We start from the raw sequence: 22,854 nt of genomic DNA, 5'->3' as shown, positions 1-22,854 counted from the left end.
GTTTTCAATCTTTATTAAGAAAAACAACATCCACACTCTAACCCTACATTTTTTACGCTCCGATACCTACCACCTGCCTATATTACGGCACTTGAGAGTGGAGCAGGAATGAGTCCTAAACCCGGGCATGAGTTAGCATTTTAGCACTTCCGTTACACTTTTCTTGAATATAATGTTTTGTTTTTAATTGAGTTGAAGAGTTGATGCCTTAAACTAAGGTATGTGGTTAATACAAGCTTAAGAATTGTTTTTATTTTACCACATCAAATACATAAGCAAATACTCCACTGGCGACATTTGAATCAACTAAACGTCATGACGCCCAACTTTAGCCGCCTTTAGCTTAGCGATGGTGAGTTGCAAGTCATGCGACCATCGTGTGGTTCATTTAAAAATGTAGTTGTAATGCTGGTTGCATTTACAACTATCATAAAAGCGGTTTTAAGATGTGGGGATTATCCTGCTGAACGAAACCTGAAAGTATCACTGAATATGTTTTTGCAATAGTCCCAGAATCCAAGGGGAACTCCCATTCCTTTTTGTAGAGGAAGCCCCTGCGATGCCAACTTGTTACCTACGTCATCACTGCACCACTATAACATGCGTACTATAGCAGATGGGTGGCACAAAAGGGATGTGCAGCACGTGCTCTGTGTGTGTGTGTGTGTGTGTGTGTGTGTGTGTGTGTGTGTGTGTGTGTGTGTGTGTGTGTGTGTGTGTGTGTGTGTGTGTGTGTGTGTGTGTGTGTGTGTGTGTGTGTGTGTGTGTGTGTGTGTGTGTGTGTGTGTGTGTGTGTGTGTGTGTGTGTGTGTGTCAAAGTGTAAGTGAGTCAGATTTTCTCCTCGTGTAGGATGTGGGAGCCGCTGATAAGTATGTCAATACATCTTACACGACATCGATAAACACGCACTGGGGCTGGTTAGATGTTTTGGCACGCAGGCACTGGGTGAATTTGAAAAAAGGACAAACAGGGGGATGAAAATAGCACCAAAGAAAAGGCAAAGAGGGGATAAAAGGCAGAGAAACTGAAAGCGTGATTGGTGCAAGAGGCAGAAGGAGGGAGGGGAGGTGGAGTAATGAGAAAAGAGGGCAATCAATAAGGTTCCCACAGTGAAACACGGATGCCTCAACTGGCTAATGGATTCCAGACGGATCTTCTCCCTCCCCTATACGCTCCCCCTTCTAAGCCTCACTCCCCACCACCACCCCCCCACTGCACACAGGGGGGAAAGGATACTGCGGGGAAAGATTCAAGGAAAGGAGACGTGGATGGTGTGTTGTCGAGAGGGACACACGGAAAACATATATAGATACATTCACTCGCGATTTGTAAACGATTATTTAAAAAAAAAGATCAAACGTTTATGTGTATTTACAGATAGAACTCTCAACTGCTTTATATTGTGGACAGTGACACGTGTTTCAATGTGAAGACGTGATGTGTAGAAGGTGAAGGTGGTCAGGACAGGAGTGTTGCAAGTTCTGTGAAAAACCACTGTTTCGCATCACCTCCACGGCTCTTCGCTTTACTCAAAGCACTAACACGAAATAACCAAAAAGCACCGGAAACCACAAAAGGTAGAGTCGCAAAGACACACAAGAAAGACTGTTGCATCTGCAGGTTGGGCTTTGCTCTGTGAAAGGGCTTTGGCAAAGTTCAAGAAAGTACAGATTCTTTCATTACAGTAAAGACCATCATTCAATATCAAAAATGACTCAAAAGTCTGAAAGCTAAAACAAAAGTGAAAGACATAAAAGGCAAGAAACTTCAAACCACCTCTTTGTTGCATTCCTATGTTATGTTGCATCTATTTTAACGTTTATTTGTAATGCTTTTTAGCACTTCATTCATTCTCTGCAAAAGTGCAAGAAGACTAATAAGCGTGGCTGGTCGTTTTTTTTCTTTTTCTTTGCACATGATGCATGCAACAGTTTGACACCAACACAGACACTCGGAGCAGGCCGGAGGTCAATGGAGGAAAAGGAAGCTCGGTAAGGAGGGTTCTCGTCTGATTTGCTCTCCATCTCTTGCTCTCCTTTCTTTCCCTTCCTTCCTTCTCCTCACCTCCTGCTAACTATCACTGCTTCCATGGGAGAGAAACACTGCAACCAAACAGCAGTGGTAGGAGATCTGGCAACAGGATATGATTCACTGCGATGAGATTTAAACAGCAAAAGGGAATTCAAAAATGAAAGAAAGTTCACATTAAGTTTCATTTATCAGTTTCAATAGGCGGGGTGAAAGACTCTCCAGAGGAACGAAACCACGCACATTCTGTATTGAAGAAGAAACAAAGCACTAATTATTTTAGGGGCTTTTCTTTTTTATAACACCATAAGCATTTTGTTCAAGTAAAGACACAAGAACCTTCTTTAGCATGTATCTACATGTTTTAATAGGGCTGCACAATTCAACTAAATCTTATTGAAAACTACAAAACAAGATAAGGCAATATTCAAATTGCAGGAATGTTTGAAACTGGCAAATGATGTGTAAATATTATTTTGAATTACAGATATTTGTGCTGCATAGATGTCCCAAGCTACAAATCGCATTCTACGGAATTATTAAAATGACCTTTGTCTGGTACGGATCCTCTTTGTAAAAATACAAATAAAATACACACCATGATCATTCTTAATAAATCTTTCAATAGGGATGAGAATAATGAAGCAAAAAGTACCAATCCCTCCAATATTGTAAATTATATCGCAACTGAAACTAATCGCAATTTGTCTCCAATCGTGCAGCCTTATTCTTGAGCCCCTCAGCCTTTTAAGACTTGTAAACTACTAAACTAATACTTCTCTTATCCATGTAACAAGTTGTTTCAACTTCTGTGATATCCTATGAGGAACCTGATTGGCCCATTGAGCGGTTGCTAGCGCTCCCTGGCATGGTTGCTAACGGTGAGTGTGCGGAGGCCAGTGAACAGGGAGCTGCCGGGACAGACAGTTGCTCATGTACAGTAGAAGAGCAGCGAGGAAGAGGATGTCCGGGCTCGGGGCTTTCACTGGGAAGTGAGAGTGAGGTCACTGTTGGCGGACAGAGGGGCTGTTGTGATGTGTGTCAGTCCAAAATAACAGCACCTGGGGCTCTAGCTGTTGTTTTATGGAGACGACGAACATTTAAGAAGATTAAATGCCATTTGTTATTTTCAGCTTCTCGATTGTTACACTTTGATACTTTTGTTTGCCATATAACAGTTGACTAAACTGGATTTTGATATGCAGGTCTAACGAATCTCACATTAAAGTACATCTCACTGACTTTTCAAAGACAAAACCATTGAGTAGCAGAGAAACTAAATGAGAAATTAATCGGTAATGATAGTTAGTGTTTGTTAGCAGCCTTTCGTATGAAATTAGCTGGTTAAAAAAAAAAAGAACAATTGGAAAAAGTCCTTTAAAAGCTTTTCTGTATCACTAACTTCTTTATTCATTTCTAGTTAAGTAGCGATCTCGCCCCTATAAATGAACAGATACGTTTAATCGTGGTAAGTGCAGTCTTATATACATATTTGTTTTTGTATTCAGGATTGTGGGAAACGGTATTTCGGTCTGTACACACAAACTGAAAGATTGACAATTAAGTTGACTTTGACTTGTGATTCCACACTTCCATGTTTTATCTTTCAAATGTTTTCTGATCCCTCAAAACAAAGACTTAACGTCACTAGGCAGTTCTGGTTAAGAAAAGATGATTAAACTGTAACAGTCTGTCATTTATTTCCCGTAAAATGTTATGAACTATGGTTGGCAGAAGCACCGTGCTTGACTGACAGAATGAGGCACCGCAAAAAGACCGTACGCTATTGGTTAAAAGTAGAACGTGAAAGCACTTCTTTTATCATCCTGAAGGAACACATTCATCCGAGACAATGACAGGAGCATCCTTCATTTAGTAAAAAAAAAAAAAAGTTACCGCCTGATATTTCCATTCTGATGCAACTTGGTCAGCTTTTGTCGTGATGGATTACGTTCGTGAACTAAATTGTTCTCCATGCTGTTTGGAACAAAACTGTAGTCTGAGAGCCATGGGAAAATTGATAAAAGCTCCAGCCTCCTGCCAAGGAAAATATTCTGAAGGGAATATAACATGCTTGTAATGTTGTTAGAGCATTAAAATGTTTAAAAAGATGCATACAATTAGGGGGAAAGATGAGCTAAACTGCAACAGTGTAGGGACCTTTTGTATATATTGACACTGAATTACTTTTAAACTTCATTATTTTCCAAAATATGTTCTACAAATGTGGCTTCTTTCGTGTAAACACACAGATTAGGGCTCCACAATAATTGCATTGCGATTTAGATCCATTTGAAATAAAGAGTGTGCAGCCCTCACACAGATGTCCACAGGTACGCAGAGACCGATATCAGAACGCTACTCTCATTCCATGTATGAAAGGTTTATATCAAGAGCAGCCAGAGGGTGACAGACCATGCTTTTTGTGGTAGCTTTTTTCAACCCAACACCTCTTAACCAACAGCAGATAGGACCTGAAGACACAGAGTGAAACTCCACCAAACCCCCCCCCCCCGCAGGCCTCCTTCACAGAACACACACAGCCGCAAACACTCCAGTCATATAGTGAGCATCTGAGGAGAACATATTTGTCAAATCTGAAACCAGAGTAGGGAGTAAGACGCCGATAAGAAGTAATCTACAATAAAGAAGGGAGTTCTTGCAATGAAAAAGGGCAGTGGGGCTTTTTCTTCAATTTATCAGAATGTTATAAACATTCTTCTCTACAAAACCACATTTTAAAGACCTCATATCTTTTATTTCATCTAAAGAGTTTGGCCAGTGGTTTGATGCATTAGCAGTGTCTAGCAAAATGACAGTTACTGTGTAGATCAAATGTTCATATCACAAGGAAACGTATCTTTATAGCAGCTCAATATTTTAAAAACAATTACTTTGTTCACCTTACACAGGACTTTGTTGACCTGCACAACAACCCCGTCTGAGAGAGAAAGTCCTCAGCAACATATTCAAACTAGCTGACAGCAGCTTGTTTCAATCATATCAAGGTTTAAAATGTATATATGTATTGCAACCGCACCCTAGCTTACATTTGTTTACTGTTAAATGACTAAGAAACGCACAGGTATGCATCTGCTGAGAAATGACAAGACTCTTAAGATGTTTCCCAGTCAGATACCAATATTTACCCAAATCGCACCCGTACAAACTTAAACTATAACCTATGTTCGAGAAAAGGCAGAACTACATTCACAGTAATAAGTCCCTGTGTAAACTATTCATGCACATAATCATATAACAGCAGAAAGTATTCAATTTTGATTAAATATGTGTACAACACGCTGAAATAACAGCTGCCGCCTACAACATTTGGCACATTTCATTCCCCCCAAGCTACTTTATCCAATTACAGCGAGCTCTAATTCAAAACTATTAAGTTAATACGCTTAAATTAAAGAAAGTGTAACTGGGTGACTCCTGAAAGCCTGTAATTGATACACGAGAATAAGTAATTAACACTAAATTGAGCTCCTACTTGTTCTTTCAGTGCTGAACCCTCTTCTTGTTAAACCATGCAGGTTCAGTGCAATGCAAAGACACGATGATAGTAGAATAAGATTAACCTCTGCATGGAGGGTGAACTCGGGGGGGGTTTCTCATCGCTCTCTGACAGGTAGTATGACATATGAGATATTGGTGACAGGGAGGGATGGCAGTTGCTATGAATAGACCATCGACCACCCGCTTCCCCCCCCATGCAAACACACAAACACACGCTAACACACGTCAACACACGCCAACACACAACGTGGGGCTGATTGAGAGTGTGTGAACCCGGAGTGTGTGTTCGCACAGTGTTTGACAGCTGTGACTGACAGTGCACGCAGTGGCGGGGAGAAAAAACACACATCAACACCCGGAGGCTCAGAAGAGACCGAAATACACACCCTGACATGTCCTCACCACCGCTGCTGCAGAAATAAAAAAGTGCACAGACACATACAGTTGTTGCTCTGGCATGCATTTGATACACGTCTAATAAATCAAACCGGAGCAGAGTTACGTTTTCTGTGCCTCCCAAAGTTAAAGGGGCCTTGTTATGATCATTGTCAGGTTCATATTTGTATTTAGTCCTTCTACTGTGACATGTTTACTTGCATTAATGTTCAACAAGATATTTACTTTTCTCATACTACCTTGTGCTGCCGCATCTCTTTTCACCCTCTGTCTGAAACCAGAGTGATTGCTCAACCACTTAGAGATGTCCCGCCACTTAGCCTATCACGTGCAATGTGTTGGAGCGCTAGCCAATAGAAGCGTGAGTAGAGATGTCCCGATCCGATCACGTGATCGGAGCCGATCACGTGATTTTCAAAAGATCGGAATCGGGAGAAAAAAATCGGGGATCGGGATTTTTTTTTTTTTTTTTTATAAAATATTTTTATTATTTTATTTAATGTTACAAAACAAAAATGACCATGTTCACGTCTTAAAGTCATCCTGAGGCCTTAGTTTTGGTTTAAAATTACACAACATTATGTATGTGTTGCTTCTTTTGGGCTTGTTTTCATAGACCTGGTTGCTTATTTCTCTCAAATCTGGCAACAGAGTGGGCAGGGCGCAGTGTCTAATAGTAGCAGTAAGCTAACAAGAGGCTACGTTCAGCTGGTGACTCGGGAGTCGGGACAGAGAAAATGTCAGGAGTTTGGAAGTATTATAAAATTGAAAGCGAAGGCAGTGTAACAGCCAGATGCAATGTTTGCAAGGCGGAGGTTCCGCGTGGTGGAAAGAACAGAGCTACGTTCAACACGACCAATCTAATATGCCACCTGAGAAACAAACACCAACAACAACACGACGAGTACACAGCGGCCACTCAGGTAACGGCACTGAAACAACCAACACTTTCAGAGACTTTTAAAAGGAAAGAGAAACTGCCCCAGAACAGTGACAAGGCCAAAAGAATAACAGCCAAGATAGCTGAATTCATCGCGTTGGATGACCAGCCGTTATCTGTTACCTTTTTTTTCTCTTAATGCATTGCATAAAGATCGGATCGGGAAAAATCGGTATCGGCAGATTGTCAAAATCAATCGGATCGGGAGCAAAAAAAGGTGATCGGGACATCCCTAAGCGTGAGTGTTACATTGTGATGTCACTATGTTCAGGAAGTAAACAAAGGACTACAAATGAGGCGTTGCAGGCAGGGCGAAGAGTCTGGGAGAGAAACTTCGGTAGTACAATATTTAAATGCATAAAAACCTATATAAACAAACTAGAGAAAAGGGAAAACTCCAAATAGCAGAATAGGGCCCCTTTAAGAAAAAAGCACTCCTTTCAGTAACTGAGTTGTAGACTAGATAAAGCTACATTATGAAGCCATGTAGTGCAGAACTGTTTATACCAGATATAAACGTGTTTATATATTCAATGATGCAGAGTGATAACCGAATAGCTAGCTTTGCAAGAACATTCAAATATGTCTGTCTGAGCATTCAAAAGTGTGACCTCCTCCATGTATACTTCACCCTCAACACAAACGGAAAGTACCGGAAGCTAAAGAAATAATCCATCACATTACTGAGCATAAATCTCTCAACTCAAGTCCCCATAGAGACTTCACTACACGCGATACAAAGCCCTCCTCTTCATGGGAACTGGGAGGCTTCACAGAAAACAATTTCATCCTTCACAGGAGTTGAAGCACTGTAACAACACTGGCATTTAGGCGCAGATCTACCAGAGGGATAGTTGACAAGAAATTCTTTTATCAGTTGGTGCTTATCTGAAAAATGTCGGGGGGGGGGTTTTTTATGTAGTAAACCCCCGGGAACTTCAGGTGGTCATTTGTAGGTCAATAATAAAATGTCATTTGTGTGCATGGACACACTTTTGTATTTAAATGATTGTTCTTAAAAGGTGAGACAAATTGATCACAGGAAAACGTGTTATTCGGCACCACAGACATGACATTTAAAGGAAGGTTTAATCTGAAGAACGCTCTTATTCAAACGGATGTGCGGTGACTGGGCATTTTCTGTGTTTCTCAAGAACATGGGACTTGCTTATCAACTTTTGCGAAATGCTCTCTTTAATAACAGGTTACACAATATGCAAGAGAGATTAAAGGAAATGATGTTCAGAGTGATAACAAAGTACGTGTCACACAGTTTTGACATGGATCAGTTGGTTTATTCCCTTTAGAGTAATACCAAAAACAGATGATTTTCCCTTGCTAGTTCAAAATGTAACTGACGCTGTGAAAATGATAGTAGTCCACACCTTTAGCCGAGCGCATTTATGTTTGGTCTACAATTCAAATAGACACACAGATCTGTCTTTTGTAGAGCGAGTGCCTCCCAGGGGACACAAACACAAGGGCAGACACCAGACGCCATCATTCATACACTCAAGGTCAAGGGGTCAGGGTGTGACCTCTGAGGCCAACTGGCAGTGCGTGCATGTGGATGTGGCCTGAAACACATTATACCCCCAAACAAACCTTACAAAGAGATGATTTTAGTCTTTAACTGCTGCATGTGACTTACAGGAAATACAAACGGGGTATGTTTTGGGCTCAAACTCAAGCAAATGTGGTATCAGAGTGACCTACTGATCCATTTATTTACTTTTAATTAATAATTGACTTTTTCAAAGGGTGTGAGATGCTAAGCAGACGCACAAGGCTCCATCTGCCCACTCGGTCAATAGGAAGCACATGTTAGGATTCAGATAAGGGTCGACAACATCTAGGCCTACTGACCACTTTTCAAGACAACATTTATATATATATATATATATATATATATATATATATATGTTTAAATAATAATAATGTTATCTTTCTGCAAGTAATCCACTCTCTCCACCAATTTGCTAAAAACAAAAAAACACAAGTGACAAAGTTAGACATTATAATTTGACAGAGCAATGTTAAATGTTCTTAAAATATGGTAAAGAAATATGAATATTGTAAATGGATTTCCCATGTTTATTGTGTAGTGAAAATCTTAAGATTGTGCAAGCTATAATTTGGAAATGACAGAAAGTGAAAAATATACAGTATTTTGGTGTTAAAACACACTTTCAGTTCAACTTTAGGAGTTTTCATTACAAGAAAGTCACATAAATATTATAGATGCTTTTCTTACATTTAAATCGTATATAAAGCAGGTATGTTTGGGGTTTGGGGACCGTAAGATTCGATCTGCATATAATTAAACCGTTCTTCACACATCTGTGACACTTGCACACCAGGGTGGGTCCTCTGCGCTCTGACACAGGCCCTTGTGTGAACACGAGACCATACCATATCTGACTACACACATACACGTCACACTCTACACACACACAGCTCCAGGACAGTGCACACAAACAGCAGTGTGAGGGAGAGGGGAGGGATGGGAAGAGGGATTAGGCCTATAAAAAGGTGTCTGGTTTCCCTGCCTGAGGGCTGATAGCAGATATCACAACTCCTCGGAGTGGCTGTACAGCTCATTATCAACAGCGCGCTCGCTCGCAGCTCAACTGGCCTCCATAGCCATGGGGCGGCTCAGTGACTCCCAAAATATGAACTCTGCCCTAGCTGAAACGTGCACTTATATACACAGAGATACTAAAAACATCATTCCGGTGGTACAATTCATTCACTACACTTTAGAGCAGAGGTGCAGTGATGACGTATTTTCTTGGCCGACCATTGCAAGGGCTTCAAAAAGCAAATCGGATTTTTGGAGATTACAGAAAGTAAGATTTGTGGCAAACACGTTAATGATATACTTAAAGGGTTAGTTCAGCAGGATAATCCCCACATATTGACACCACTTCTATAAGAGTTGAAGTATAACCAGAAGTATGAAGCTAAATGAATGCCAACATCATTTTCGCATGACATCACGTCACCACTGCTAAGCTAAAGGCGGCTAATGCTTGGCGTGAAGACGTTTTGTAGTCTTATTTAGCAACACCTGTTAGCAACCTCCTTTTTCAAAAGGCACGTAAAAGACATACAACAATGTGAACATCTCGTGTGTTAACCACTGACCTTATTTCAGCAATATCATCAAAAACACAAACTACTATTGACTTCGAGAGAAGGGAAATGGGTAGCACTAAAATGCTAACTCGTTTCGGGGTTCAGGACTCATGCACCACTAACATCAGGGGTTGTATCAACCAAAAAAAAAAAAAAAAAAAAAAAAGTTAAAAAATATATTTCTCAATAAAAGCACGTCTCTGCAACTGCATGGATTATCTTTTTCAGAAACAAAGACCTATGGTAGCAAGTGGGGCATTCATCCAGTCATGTCCAGAAGGCATTCAGAGAGGAAACTGACAAGCACCTATTGTGCAGCCGACACTGACACCTGTCAACAGGCTTATTGATATTCGCCAGACACAAGTAAACACACCAGTAAAGCAAAAATGATAGGCTTGAAATGCCAGGCAAACCTGTTATGGAGCTTAGAAGAGAACCAACTCATGCCTGCAAGCTCTATTTGGTGAAGCTCTGCCAAAAATCTGCACTATTTTGAAAGACAAGAACAAGCCGAGGTTGAAACAGTATGCTTCTTGTTGCACTCACCTGCCTATGACGTGTTCTTAAAGCTTTCAAGACAAGACAGAGAAGAAATAGGTGGAAATAACATGCCTCACCAAGTAGGAGAAGGTGTTTGCGTGGCGGGGACTAAGTGAAAGAAATTAGGAAATTCGAGCCCGCTGGCTGCCTATTGAAAAATACCTGCATACTGATGTCAGTCTTTCATAGCTATAACACACACGGAGCATAAACATCAGCCTTTTCCTTTAACACATACTTACTTCCTCGGCCACACCGTGCCATGCTGTGTGTGGCCCGTGGCGAGGGTATTACGCACACAATCTTTCAAGCACATATTTAATCATTGAGGAAAAACTGTCGGCGGCCAAGTCTGGGCGCTGAACTTATCCTAAGTCAACCCTGGAGAAGTGTTTCAAAGAGAGGGCGGGGACAAAGTGGAAGACATAAAGCGGGGAAGGGGAGTGGACAGAAAGCGTATTAGACAAGACGAGACGTGGCTCGAGTCGGGGGCTCGCTGAGCGCCTGGCACCCGGACTGGCATGTGCCAACGTGCGTGCCAACAATCGCAGCAGCAGCAGCAGGCAGCAGGCTAGCAGTGGTGAGGGCAGAGTCACTTCAGATACTCTCACAAGCATGCCTGTTAGCTCACTTTCTAAAGAGCATCACCACAACTAAGAAAGGAAAGCAGAGGCTAAGGAAGCAGAGAAGACAGGATGATCAGGTGGAATTTCTTACTGAATTGACATTTTAGGGCTTCAAAAGATGTGTGATTTTGAGAGAGATATCATTTATATAGTAAGAAATAAGTAAAGGACGCCTCTTTTGGATGACAATAATTACAGTGTTCTCAAAGCACAAGTATACTTATCATGTGAAAGCCAATTCAAAGTTACAGGGCATGATTGTGGCTATATGACAAATTATGATTATGTTAGCAGTGGCAAATCAGTGGCAAATCCATGACATACATGTGTCAAAGATGCCTATAAGTTGATATGAGGAATCTTTCTGAAACTCTACTTTCTAAATGTCTCTCACATTACTCCACCACCATATAACAGCCGGAATGAGAGAAGGGCAAGATGAAACAAAAGAAATGAAGGCGGATGTGATCAGAATCCCAAAAGGCCCCTAAAATGATCTTTTACAAGAAATAAAAGTGTTGCATTGAAGCAGACAGAAGTTGACTGAGTAACCTGACTGCTGATGAGCTGTGGGACCCTGGAGGCTGAACGACTGCAGATGGCAGAGGGCTGGTAGCTGCCCTGAGACGCCCCGCTGGAGGCAGAATCAAGGGCGTGTGTGTGTGTGTAAGTGTGTGTGGAGGGTTGGGCGGGTCACATCAGTCTGCACTTGCAAGTGAACACACACACACACGCACCGAGGGCACCCGCTCCATCTGTCTTTGACATGGGAGAGCTTAATGACAGAGGCAGAAAAGCCAAAGAGAAAAAAGGGCCTCCCCTCTTTCTCTTCCTCCCTCCATTTCTCCCTTCCCTCTTGACCGCACTCTCCTTACATCAATGCTCCATATGGACGGACTCTTTAAATCTCAGCCTGGCACACAATCAATAAAGACATCTAGACGTACACTTGCTTGTGCACCAGCGAGTACAAGCTCCATTATACACAAGATACAATATATCCTGAACACAAGGTAATGGCATTTCCAGTGTGTGTGTGTGTGCCGTGGAGACAACCTGAACTCTCAGACACACTCCCTTGATGCTTGTTCTATCTGTAATGAAGTCTCCTTTGTGAATCCCAAAGCTCTGAGTGTGTTTTCTCTATGCTGCCTGCCACCTGGCTCCATTCACTTGCTCAGATAACTTGTGTTCCAATTTAGGACCAGACGCAGTGGACATCATTGAACTAATTCGCCTCAATTTCAGACAAATGCTATAGAAAAGGTGGTATTGCTGAACACGTGGTTAGATTGCTCCACTAAGGTTTGGTGGAGCTCGAGCTCTATGTCGTAGAATGTGAAGAAAAAGAACTAGGAAAAGCTACATGGGTTTAATCAAGGCAAATGTTCAGGGTAGATTTCATGAGTGGGCTTGTTGTTCTCCGTTGAGGCAGACAGACGATAGAGGAAACAGTCACACCTCAGACAGTAAATGTGCTTCTGCCCTAAGGCATAACCTTTGTTACGTTCATGCACAGCGTCCTCACTACTCGGAGACGTTTGAGAACGCTGCTGGCCGCCTCTTTAATGAAGTTTCCCGAATGACAGTAGTTCGTTCAACAGTAAATCGACAAATGATAGGCATTACTGCCCTAATGCTTCCACTGCGTACATGTGCAGCAGGGAAGATATTACTCGAGCCAGTTTATTGTTAATATTATATAAAAACAACGTATCAAACTTTACGATTGGTTGAAGTTCCGCATGATTCAGATGTTCAAACTCGCCAGTGGGCGGTTACAACATGTATAAATCACATCACAGTCCAACTTCTTTTTTGAAAAGAATCTAATAAAAGTACAACGTGTAAAAGCCAAAGAGCTTCCTTCACATAAGCAATGGAAAAAAATATGGAAGAACACAAAAAGTAAACACCGCCACGGGAGACGCAGAGCAGGCATTGTGCGAAGACTCGCAGGCGATGTGATCTCACAAAATTAGGAAATTCATAATAGAAAATACCAAAAAAAAGTGACAAGTGTGACTGCAGCCACACATAGAAGGGCCAGGGGTTTAAGGGCTGAGGCGGGTCATGTGCTCGGGGGAAGCTGTCAGGAAAGAAGAGGGAAGGGGACGAGGCGAGGGAGCCTTGAACCCTGAATGAACCAGCCTTTCCCGCTCCTCGTTCCCCCTTCTCACTCTCTGCTGAGCTGATGACTCACTGCTGGAGCAGAGGGAACCCGGGGGGGGGGAGGGATCGAGGAGTCCAGATCCACCGCAGCAACACTACTGTAGCTCGTGCTATGGTGCTAAACAGTCGGCGATAAGGAAGCAGGTAGTGGTTAAGCATATGATAACCACTCTGGGATTTAACTAGAATTGTGTATTGTGAAAATGCAAGTTAGTTTGCGAGTTGAATCAGGTTTTCTTCACCTCTGCTGCATTGCTAAAACTAACCTAACGTATCACTTGTGGTTTGCATTGCTTTTCACTTGTTTGCATGCAAAGCTAGCATGCAAAAATATCTATTTAAGTGCATCTTGGACTTGGAGCTAACTATTTTTGATATATTTTAAATCTGGTTCCAGTATCTCAAATGTCATGATTTTTTTTATTGTCAAATTTCAAAATGAGAAGCTCGGGTGTCACTGTGAACCCTAGGACACCATAATGGACATGTTTATAGACAATAAGATATGAACAAGGAAAGAATTGGCAGATTCATCAATAGAGGGAAATAAAAAAACACCATTCTTATGTAATGTTGCTGTGTTGAATTTATTCCATGATACTCTTGAGCATATTGAGGAAATTATCTTTTGATTTATTGCACCCAGCTAAGGGCGGAGGCAGCTACGTTGGGTTTTAGTGTTTCCGCAGGGCAGATGCTTGTCATCACAGGTCTCCGTGTTGAAAGGTGGCTAACTATGCCACCCTGTTGGCTCCTTATTGAATTTCAGCCTCATTTATCTTCGACGGCATTGATCGAGAAGCACAGACACAGTCCGCGTAATTTTCACCTTGATTAAACTAAACTAAAACAACCTAAGACGTGTCAGGATTTCTCACTGAAGCCAATGACAACCCAGGTGCTTCATGGCAAGCAGCCACGTGAGTTGGTTTTTTTGGGGATAAAAAAGTAAGAATTGACTTTGCTAAACGATCACAGACTCTGCACAGCTTAAGGGCCAAGCAAAGTGTAACGTATCATTTTCATTTTGGCTTATGATTCGGTGTAAAAGGAAAACACGAAAAGGCAACAATGATGCAACTAACAATAAGCAGCTTGAGCTCTAAATCTGACCAACAAAGAAATAACCCAAAGATGTTCAGAAAGTTGTAAGACTGAGAAAAGCAGCAAAAGATTGACATTAGGTGTAAAGAAGAGATTGAAATTAGTTATCAAAATTGCTACTGATTTCGTTTCTTCTAAAAAAAACTAATTTCACTTCTACAACAATGTATTTTCATCTATCCAGTGTACTTGCTTTAGTAAAGTGGGACAGTCCAAATGTTTCTCTGGACATCTGTCAGCGCACTAAGCTCAGGCAAACTAACCACCGTCTTGCCCTGCCCTTGCCTCAAAACCACCCAAAGGACAGACTGCACTGCAACGAGAGAAGAAAAATAGAAATCCTGGCAGAAATCGAGACACACCGAGAAAGAGAAAGAGACATGACCTTTAGCCCACATGCTGTGAGATGAACCTGAGCAAACTAAACCCATACGTAGAGACTGCGGCGGAACGTATGTGTGTGTTGTTTAGCAATGACTTTGTCACCTCGGGACTGCTGTCTGGTTTCAGTGTCATGATGAGGAAGGGGATTGTTCCTCTTTAACACATGCTATCCTTTCCAAAATAGTCTGTCATTAACGAGATGTGAAACAAGAAAATGGTTTCCTTAATCTTAACCACAATGCACAGTAATTTGTCTTGACACTAGCGTGCTTTAAATCATATTAAAAGCTGAATATGTCACGATTCGTTTGCAGGGAGGTGAATAATAAACTCTGGTCAATTGTGCCGGATTCATTCGTCTACCAGACACTTTGGCGAGTTGTGGTTGGAATATTTGAGGTCCAATTCTCATAAATTTCAGTCGGGTGATAAATAAAGAGACTTTGCTGGTGACTTTTCAGGATAAACCAGTAGATATAAAGAAAACAAGTCTAGTTTCCTTCCATGAGCTCATGTGAAACCTCACGCACATTCTTCAGCAGCGCTTCCAACGTGACGGCAACGTTAGAGAACATCAGCCACAAGTGCAAGATGATCAACCACAACATGAACAACCCTCTCATCAAGAAGAAAGAAGAAGAAAAAAAAGGCATTGTTTCCTTGACCACAATCAATAGAGTGTTCTACAAAATGACACACACACGTCTATTACTTCATTCGAACCTAAGAAAAGGCCAAAATCTCCTGACGTCAACAGCCACAGGAATGCCACCAGGCGGATTCTTCAGTAGGACTCTCCGGCAGCGGGAGTTAAACAAGCAGACAATGCAGAGAAACATTCGGAGATAACAGTGTTCCTGGAATCCAACCCCTCTCTCGCTCCGTTTGTTCTTTTCCTTCAATGTTTTTCCCGACATTTGATAACTCCTTTTCTGGCCCGTCTCGCTCTTTTCAGACACCTCTCTCTCTCTCTCTCTCTCTCTCTGACATATACTAAACTCTTTAAAAACGGTAGAACATTTGCTCAAAAATAGTAAATACTACATATAATATGCCTGATGTAATAGTTTAAAAGGGTCCAAAGCAACAAGAACAAAAAAAGTCTTATTTCTATACAATGGAGATTAATGTCAATAAGTGTGATATTAGCTTATTAGTTTTCTGATAATTGATGAATTTCTAATTCAAAAATGCAGTTTTTCTCCTTTTAATATCATATTAAAATGAATATGTTTGGGTTTAAGACTGACAGTCGAAACCGTGGTGCTGAAATAGTTAGTCAACTAATCAATAAGTGTAATATTCGTATAGTATTCAGATAATTGATTAATTGTTCAGGGATTTTCTAATGCAAAAAATGCGGGTTTCCTCCATTATATATCACATTAAAATGAATTGGGATGGGTTTTAGACTGACAGGGGTATGCTAAGTTCAAGCAAAGACAATAGGATTGATCTGTGAGCATGTTAATTCAAAGCTTTGCAAGGATAAATCAACGGCAAAGCAATGTGTTCACCATTCATTAGCCATCTAGCTAAAGGGAATAGGAGTTAGGAACTGTTCTGTTGCCACCAGCAGACGATAAATGGCAGCGCCAGCAGCATTACTCTCAGGAAGGTTTACTACAGGCTGGCTTACTGCTTGCCACTCCCTTCTTATCTAATTCAGTAATAGTGGCAGTTGCTTTGAGCCGTGGGAGGTGTCCTCGTTGGGGGCTTTCCCAACACGGGAGATCCTGTGTATATTTGTAACCTTCCTCTGAATGTATGAACCGGCCCAGAGAGAACAGACAGAACGTTCTGACAACAGCGAGACACTCGAACAATGCTTCTGAGCCCTCGCTGCCGCGGCTGAGAGTAACAAGGCGATGATCTGGGCCAACAGAATAAGAAACATAATAGAGATTTTCTCTCTAAGCCTGGCTCTGTGGGGAATTCTCCTGAAAGCTTAGAGCAGGTCTGTTGTACGGTATATCACAGGCCTGGCATAAGTCGTCTATTTAAAGACAAAATCTGCCTTTGTCATCCTGAGGCGAACAAAACCAAAAGAGAGAGACTAACACTAAACTCTCAAAGGGGGTTCATATTATTTCCTCTCAGGTTCAGCTGCCCCGTAAAAGGAAGTGGGCAAGGGTTGGCTCACTGAAAGCAAACAGGAGTCAGACAGGGGGGACTAGTTCATGTTTTCTGAATGAAACATCCTGAGTGTGGAGAGACAGCGGGAGCAAAGAACTGCTGACACAGTAGAAAGCAACATTCCCTTGGAGAAGCTGTAATCGCTACAAACAGCAAAAGTAGCAGGGGCAGGAAATTCTCTTGGAAGGGGAGTGCAATTGCGTGAAAGACAACGGATCCGCTCCAAAACACAAGTCAGCGGGTAGGTACGCACTTCCAACGCCTGTCGCATTTGCCTCGTGTTAGCTTTCCGTCTCTCCTTAGCGGCGAGGACGATGCCAGCAACAACACCACGAGGACTTGGGCCTTTATCAAACATGACGGCAGGGCTGTTTTTCAAAACCACACTGGCTTTAGATTCACATCAGAATGTTCCGTCCTATCCGTGCAGAAGCAAAATATATTTGGAAGAGCCACAGATAGAAAAAATAAATAGCATAAGCTCACACTGTTGCATTCCAAGTCTTGCACAAGTAAATAAATGCCCCCCCCCCCCCCTTGTTGTGGCTTTTTTGTGAGAAATCCAAACCCCTTATGAGGCCTTGGCCTTGCAGAAAGTAGGTGAAGCAGGCCCCTCAAATGAATCATCAACAGAGTGGTGCAATGATGCAATTTCTTTTTTTGACTTTATGAATATTGCGAACACATGCTATGATACTAACACTTTTCATTCAGCAGGATCATCTCTACTTATTAACCCCACTTGTTGAATAGTTGAAGCGTAAAGTGCCACAACAGTAAGCATAATGCTATAAACAAACTACATCACTGTCGCATGACTACACTTCACCACCGCTAAGCTAAGGGCGGACTCTTGTTCGACGTGATGGCGGTGAGTAGTATTATTTAGTTAGCTTGTGTTAACAACAGAGCCTATTTCAGGCATATAACCAAATATTTGCCAACTCATTTCTGCACCACTTTATTCAGAAAACCACTTGTTATGAATAGGCAGGGGGGAAGTCAAGGTACAGTGACATACTATGATGGTATATCTGGTTTGTGCACACTTTAGCACGTGGCTGGGGGACCAGGAATGTGTAGTGCCAAGCTGGCGGCAACCCAAGTCAAATTACACAAAAAAATGTGCATTTCTATCCCCTTTGGGTGTCTCCTGTGGTTGTTCCCCTGAGACAGACAGACAAACACGCTAAATATGGAAACAAGAGAATGAAGACTTGGTGCTTTGAGAGGCTTCGTCGTCACTCGAGCAAACAAGTCGAATCTGAACCCTGAATAAAACCGTATAGGCTTCGGGGGATATCTCAATCATGTGGAGTAATGGATATGCATGAACTTCCAAAACAATAGGCTACTGTATGCATGAGGATAAATCCCCCTAAAGATGTCTGGCAGTGGCTCATTTGCTTTGGTGCTATATGCCTGTGACTTCTGTACAGCCCCCCCCCCCCCACCACCACACACACACACACTTTGAAGATTTTCATGGCTCTGGGTGGATATAAGGCCGCTTTGGAGGGTGCGGGATACTGAGGTGACACACAGATCAGATGGCTTGTGTCATCTCTGTCGTTAACCTATCCATCAGTGCTGTGTGTGTGTGTGTGTGTGTGTGTGTTGCTTTGAGGGACGAGGGTGAGGGGGGGGGGGGGGGTGACTCGGCATGTCTTTTAACTCTAGCCTGAGCCTTTGCCACCATAAAGGTCAGCGCTTCGACATCTGCTGCTCTCTCTGAACCTCTCCTTTCATAAAAGGGAAGCCGGGAAGAGGAGAGGACCCTGGGGAATGGATGCACGTGCACACACACACACACACACACACACACACACACACACCAACTTTTATATCTAGATACACTCAGTCTCCCTTCAACGTGCACTCAGTATATCACCGTCAACACAGCCTTGGAGCTCGGACTGCACGCTCATGCTAACAAATGCGAGAACACAAGGTTTTGCGTCTCAAAGGAAGGCTCTGTAGTATCATTACACCCGCACAGATACGCTTGGCTTTTAGCCTGAAAGACTCTATCGTTCTTCTTTTTTTATTTGGGTAAAGAGATGGGAGGGGGGTGAGCAAAATGGAATCCCGTCCCTCTGGGGCACAGCAAAGGCAGATCAGTGTTGAAATAAGTGATTCATGCCATTATTATGCCAGGTGAACAGTGCTGCTCTTTCAGTTATCGCAACCAGTTTGTCTAAAAGAGAAAAGAAGAAAATATGAAAGCAACACTGTGTTATTTTCATTTGTTGCCCACACCTCTGTGAAGATCGAGAGTTTTGTTGCTAATGTGTGTTATTGTGGCAACCCACAACAGTGAGTAAGACCATGCCTTACCGGGGAGAGGAGTGTTTATGTACTTCTGCAAAAGATAGGGGCCACTTGCACATTTACACCATAAGCTAGAGTAGTTGTCATTTAAGAGAAAATTAATCAGCAACTATTCTGATAATCGATAAATTGTTTTGGACACATTTTTAAGTTAAAAGGTCAGTTATTTGCCAGCGATACATTCATACATTTTAATATTTTCATAGAAATATTTTTAGATTTTTGACTGTCAGCTATACAAAATGAGCAGTTGAATATGTCACCTTGGGCTTTGACAAATTGTGTTTGGTCTTTTCAACATTCAAAATGATATGTCAGAATAATCAGCTAATGAGGGAAATTGTTAATTGCAACGCTGATGTCAAGTAGTTTGCTTACCATGTTAAGTCATACGTTTTGTATTAACCTAAAAAATGCATTAACATAAAAAGAAAAATGTATTACGCCTTTTTTTTGGCTTAGACTTATCCTTCTGGTGTGATCTGATGAAGAAGCAAACTAGATATTCTTCACAGCCATTGTTAAAGCTGAGGGGAGTGTTTGATAATTGTAGATTTTGTGCTGTGTCATATGTGTCATGAATATCAAAGTCTAAGCGACAAGGCTTTCTAGCAATTTCAGGAGTGATACATTTAAATGATTTATGCAGTAGAAAAAAGGTCTGCAAAACAGAAAGTGTCAAACTCCACAGTGAGAATGACATGTAAATGCAAACACACTTTTTTTCAATATTTGTGGATAAATAGATTTCCAGGCAGCAAGTTAAATTAAGCAGAAAGACACAAACAAATGTCTCTAAGGGCAACACTTACGGTGAATTCAGTATAACCAACACCTTTAACTCAGATACAAATATTCAACCACAGCCTCTCTGTAATGCTATTACAAGAAAGTCATGATACCGTTAACAAGCCTGTGGTCGTGGAGCCCCTCCCTGTGTGAAGCCAGCCCCATTCAAACAGTTCATGAAGCTGTGGTCAGGCTCCGTGATGCCTCCAACCGTTACTGTGAACTCGGCCTGCCATCAGCTAAAAAAGACCCCTTATGGCACTTTAATTTTCTGTTAAACCTCTCTCGCCAGAACACCCGTCAGCCCCACCTCCCTCTCACACACACTGACCCCCACTCGCAGAAAAACCCACAGCCAAACACACATGAATTTGGAGATATCATCTGGACAGGTGGCCAGCCACCCAGACCTGACCCGCCTGCCCTCTAGCTTGCCCCCTTCCTCCCTCCCTCTCGCTACTCCCCCTACAACCCCCCCCCCCCCAACTGAAATCAGTTCAGGTCTGCTGGAAAGCCCCAAGTGAACATGCACATCAACCCCCCCCCCCCCCCCCTTCTCTTTCCAACATACACACACCTCCAACAAGCCCAGCAAATGTCTGTCACCCACTGAGCTGTCTGTGGGGATTATAGCATCAAAAGTGCAAAGAAATATGTTCGTGTCTAGCTAACGCGCAGGGAAATAATTTTAATCGCCAAGCTTATTTATGTTGAATAATATGGTCCCATAACCAAAGATGCAAGGAGTAACAAATCAAGGCAGTACTGCTTGACTTTATGAGGAAAATATATCCTTGACATTCTCTAGCTATGATCATTTCAAAAACAGAAGACTATTTTCCCACAAAAATCCTTGGCTGACATACTTATCACAGATATATGATCTAGCGGTAATTACTGAACGTGCACCAAGCCTAATGAAGTCTTTTTAAACATCACATAGATAAAACAACTTTAAATGTGACTCAGGGAAAAGTATGCCAAGAGCAGCTTACATTAGGGGGCTCATCAGGGTGAATCATTTGAATACCCAGGTCTCAACATCATCAGACTGTAAATGAGAATCTAAATCATTTTTGATCATTTTGCAGTGGTTATGGTTTTATGCACACATGGCTGTGGGTGTTTATCTGTGTTTTTTGTCCTTAGATGCACTGCAGTGTTAGGTTGGAGTTTGTATTAGCAAACTGCTTACAGAGATGCAAATCGTTGTTTGAGTAGTAAATACTATTTACCAGCACTGTCGTCCACTAACAGGAAGCACAAGTCGTAAAAAGTACACGCTGCTATACACTGTGCGTGCGTGGTAGCCCCGAGCTTAAATGTGTATTTGTATTCCACTCATGGCAATTATAATAAAACAAAACGTTTACACTTTAAGCATAGTTTGTGTAACCCATGATGGAAAGGAGCTTATTTGTTTTACCTGCCCCTTATTCAAAAATAGATGGTCTGTCAATCACAGCAAATACTTACAGTAACATGAGCCAAAAACACAATCATAAGTCAACAAAACAATCCACCATCAGCGAAACAGGGTGCCTGACATCTTCATACTGTGTAATTACTCTTTCTTTAAACATTTTCTTAAACCTAAAATATGGTCGTACAGCCCTTTAAACAATGTGGTTAAGAATAACAGTCTAACGCCAACTACAGAGATGTACAGCAAGCGTGCCGTGTCTGAGAAGTATCTCACAAATGCATTTTTAAAAACACTGCCAAAAGGGGGATGCCTCGCTCACAAAGCCGCAACGTGTTTCAGTCACTATATCGCTAGCTGACGTCCATTATCGGACAGCTAGCAGTGTTTAAGTCGTGAATGCACTTCTTAAAGCGTGCTGCCCGGCTACATGTTGAGCACGTTTCGGAAACGAATGCTACACCACGAATTTCACACTGGACACGCATATACATGTTAAATGGCTTTCTTAATAAACATGTGTAGTTTAGCTTGCTGGCTAGCCTAGTAGCTAACAGCTCGCCGTTGTCTGGGAAAAAAAAGACCACCGAGGGTGAAGTATCGCTTAGCTGAGGCTAGCTCACAAAACACTGCAGCAACAGTCAGCCTATAAGTAACTGGGCAAAGAAAAATAAAACACTCAAACACAGTGAGACGAAGAAAACAGTTAAAGCAAAGTAAACCACAGGTCATAACATTGCAATGTAGCACATGGGTTTAAATGTAGCTGTTTCATGGTTATAACTTGTATTCTCGCTCCCCAACCGCCAGCCCCGAATCTCAGACTCACCCTGTCACAACAGGCGCCATCTTCCACAAACTCTCACCAAAACTCCAATACTCGCGATATCCTTTTCTCTCCCACAGCCCGCAACAATCCGCCGAGACAACAGAAGCAGACTGGAGGTGTAGGGACGAGGGAGACGGAGAGAAAAGGGGGTGGGTGAGGAAGACAGAGGAAAAAAAGGGGGAGGCGGCGAGAGAGAGTGAGCGAAAAGGGCAGACGCCACAACAACAGGCGTGGGAAACTTCCAAGATCACGCGAGAGTTGAAAAACTCTCACAATAGGCGCACACTGAGGGAGCGTCCCCTATCGCGAGATGTGCGTGGAGTGGAGAAGTTGTTTATCTTGTGGCGCTGAAATACTATTCCCACGTGTTTACCGGGTAATAAATTGCAGCACCGACTGGTATAGGGCTCTAGTTGTGAGCAAACTCTCGGTTTTCCCAGGCTCAAACAGATTTTTTTAGTATGCATCCTGTCTCCCCATGTGTCTGCAGTG

General features: G+C 42.2%; 1 protein-coding gene across 1 annotated transcript in view; it reads right to left on the bottom strand.

Moving 5' to 3' along the window:
• The window catches only part of rbpjb (recombination signal binding protein for immunoglobulin kappa J region b), a 47,942-nt gene extending 25,394 nt beyond the window's left edge, over positions 1-22,548 (bottom strand). The window contains exon 1 of the mRNA XM_034136837.1: positions 22,363-22,548. Within this exon, the coding sequence (XP_033992728.1) occupies positions 22,363-22,382 (20 nt within the window). The 5' untranslated portion in view covers positions 22,383-22,548. The remainder of the gene's footprint in view (positions 1-22,362) is intronic.
• Positions 22,549-22,854: the final 306 nt, after the last annotated feature.

Source organism: Trematomus bernacchii, unplaced genomic scaffold (assembly GCF_902827165.1).
Source record: "Trematomus bernacchii unplaced genomic scaffold, fTreBer1.1, whole genome shotgun sequence".
In the NCBI taxonomy this organism is placed as follows: domain Eukaryota; kingdom Metazoa; phylum Chordata; class Actinopteri; order Perciformes; family Nototheniidae; genus Trematomus; species Trematomus bernacchii.
The sequence above is the reverse complement of the archived record's forward strand: the minus strand, read 5'-3'. Positions and strand labels throughout refer to the sequence as shown.